This window comes from Ochotona curzoniae, unplaced genomic scaffold (assembly GCF_017591425.1).
Source record: "Ochotona curzoniae isolate NIBS_2020 unplaced genomic scaffold, NIBS_Ocur_1.0 scaffold_3835, whole genome shotgun sequence".
Lineage (NCBI taxonomy): Eukaryota > Metazoa > Chordata > Mammalia > Lagomorpha > Ochotonidae > Ochotona > Ochotona curzoniae.
Window position 1 is genome coordinate 3,608,740 of NW_024467114.1, and position 2,491 is coordinate 3,611,230.

General features: G+C 63.3%; 1 protein-coding gene across 1 annotated transcript; it reads left to right on the forward strand.

Moving 5' to 3' along the window:
* Positions 1-798: 798 nt before the first annotated feature.
* Positions 799-1,897, forward strand: MRPS24 (mitochondrial ribosomal protein S24). The gene is made up of 4 exons (XM_040964589.1): positions 799-877; positions 955-1,023; positions 1,128-1,239; positions 1,419-1,897. Exons 1-4 carry the CDS (start codon positions 800-802, stop codon positions 1,700-1,702), a joined length of 543 nt encoding a protein of 180 aa, XP_040820523.1. The 5' UTR covers position 799; the 3' UTR covers positions 1,703-1,897.
* Positions 1,898-2,491: the final 594 nt, after the last annotated feature.

The following is a 2,491-nucleotide window of genomic DNA, read 5'->3' on the forward strand; positions in this document are numbered from 1 at the left end:
AATGCTCTCTGAGTGATGTGCGAGTTGCAATATATCTCCCTTCCACTGGCTCTCCGCCTAAGCGTCTGCGATGGCTGGGGCTTAACCAGGATGGAGTCGGGTCCAAATCCTCGGCCATCACACTAGCAGGGAGCTGGTTCGAAAGCGGAGGTGGGGCTCCAAACAAGGCACTGGGCACAACTCCACTACTTTAAATAAAATTAAGTGCTATTAACTCGCTGACAGATACAAGTTCACCACAAACACATCAGGAACCGGACTGAAAACAGTTACGCGAAAGGAGTAGCAGCAGTGTCATACTGAAGGCCGTTTTCCGACGAGCTTGGGGCTCAGCCGGAGGAAGCCAGGGGGCCAGGGTCGCCCCAGCGTGGTGAGACCTGGGATGGACGCGTGTCCCCTCACAGCGCTTCCTCAGAGCCCCTCACCTGCTCCAGTGCACGGTCCCTGAAGGCGAAACCTTACAGTCCGCGTCCTCTCGTTCCCGAATCCGAAACCTGACAGGATCCGAGCTCTCGGGGCAGCTCCCACGACCGCAGCTGTGGGACCACCGGGCAGCGGGTGAGACCCCGGGGCAGCAAGTGGACGCCTCGGTGCCACGCGGCCCCGCCCCTGCCGAAGGCCCCGCGCCCCATTGGCTCCTCTCAACCCAGACCCCGCCCCGTCAGCGATGCTCCCGCCCTTTCGCTACGCCCACTCACACGTCACTCCTACTGCGTCCCCCTCCGAAGTCCCCGCCTCGCCCCCCGACCCCTGAGGCGCGCATCCCATTGGCTCCGCTCAGCCCGGGCCCCGCCCTCCGATGACGCACGCGATGCGCCCCTGCGCGGTGGCCTGGCTCAAGATGGCGGCGGTTCGCGGCTTGTCGTTGGGGCCGCAGGTGCGTGGACGGCGCGGCGGCCGCGGGTCCGGGGACGGGGCGGGTTCCGGTGTGCGACTCGTGCCCTCCCTCTACAGGTGCGGTCCTGGGGCCGGGAACTGCCTTGCATTTGGCGCGCCCTGCACACCTCCGCGGTCTGCGCCAAGGTGAGCGCGGCTGGGTCGGAATCGGGGTCGGCTGTGGGCTCAAGCCGGCGGTCAGGGGTTGGGGGGCTGGGGGCCCGTGCCGAGCGCCCATTCTCTGCCCCTAGAACCGGGCGGCCAGAGTCCGCGTGAGCAAGGGGGACAAGCCGGTGAGCTACGAGGAGGCGCACGCGCCGCACTACATCGCCCACCGCAAGGGCTGGCTGTCGCTGCACACAGGTGAGCGGCCACCGCACAGGTGACCCGGGGCAGAGGACAGGTGCGAAGGGATGCCCGTGGACGGCGTGCCTGCTGGAGCCCCGTCCCGTGCAGCCGCGCGGGCCTCAGAGTGCCCTTGCTAAGATGGGCCAGGCCAGCACACTGAGGACTGCACGGTGTGTTTTGACGTGTCTTCTCAGGGAACCTGGACGGCGAGGAGCACGCGGCCGAGCGCACAGTGGAGGACGTTTTCCTCCGCAAGTTCATGCAGGGCACCTTCCCCGGCTGCCTGGCCGACCAGCTGGTCCTGAAGCGCCGCGCCAACCAGGTGGAGATCTGTGCCCTGGTCCTGAGGCAGCTGCCCGCGCACAAGTTCTACTTCCTGGTGGGCTACAGCGAGACTCTGCTGTCCTACTTTTACAAGTGTCCCGTGCGGCTGCACCTGCAGACTGTGCCCGCCAAGGTGGTCTACAAGTACATTTAGGGCCGTGCCCGCTGGCCTAGAGCTGGAGCTGCCGCAGACAGAGACCGGGAGGGAATGGGGCAGCCGAGGGGCCGCGGCCGGCCCCCATGCACCGAGGCCCTGTGTCTGAGCTCCAGAGCAGGAGGCTCACAGCTGGTAGGCTGCCCCCCACACCCACACCAGGGTGCCTGCTTCTCCTAGGATGCTGCTGACACCCAACCTGGGAGGCTCAAGGCCTTGGGTTCCTGCCAGTCACACGGGAGACCTGGACCATTGGGTGTGGCTTGTTCAGCCTTGACTGTTGTGACCATTCAGGGGGTGAACCAGCAGATGACTGAACTCTTTTAAATTAAAAAAAAAAAGACAAACATCTGTTTGTATTTTTGTACATTCATAATGAGTAATCCACAAATGAAATTAAACAATTCTAGTTACAAAAACCAGAAGGCAAAATCCTCACAGAATTCTGGCTGATCGCTGCCCACCTTGGCTTCTGCCTTGGCTCCAAGGAGTTCCCCGTCCTTGGGCAAGGGCACAGGGGTGGCTGCCTTTCTCTGTGTTAGACATGAACTCAGGGCAGGGTGTGCATAGCTACCTGCTGTGCCATGGGCAACAGAGAACTCTGCAGCCGTGCCGTGTGCTCTGCCCGTGGGGGCCCTAGGTGCAGCTGTGAGAGCACACCCAGGGCTCAGGAGGGGCTCCACGTCAAGGTGGGCAGGCTCTGGGAGGGTCATGGCCAAGTTATGTGGATCCACAGTCTAGGGGGCAAGGGCACTGTTCGAGGTGACCCCACCCCTCCGCGCTGGACCC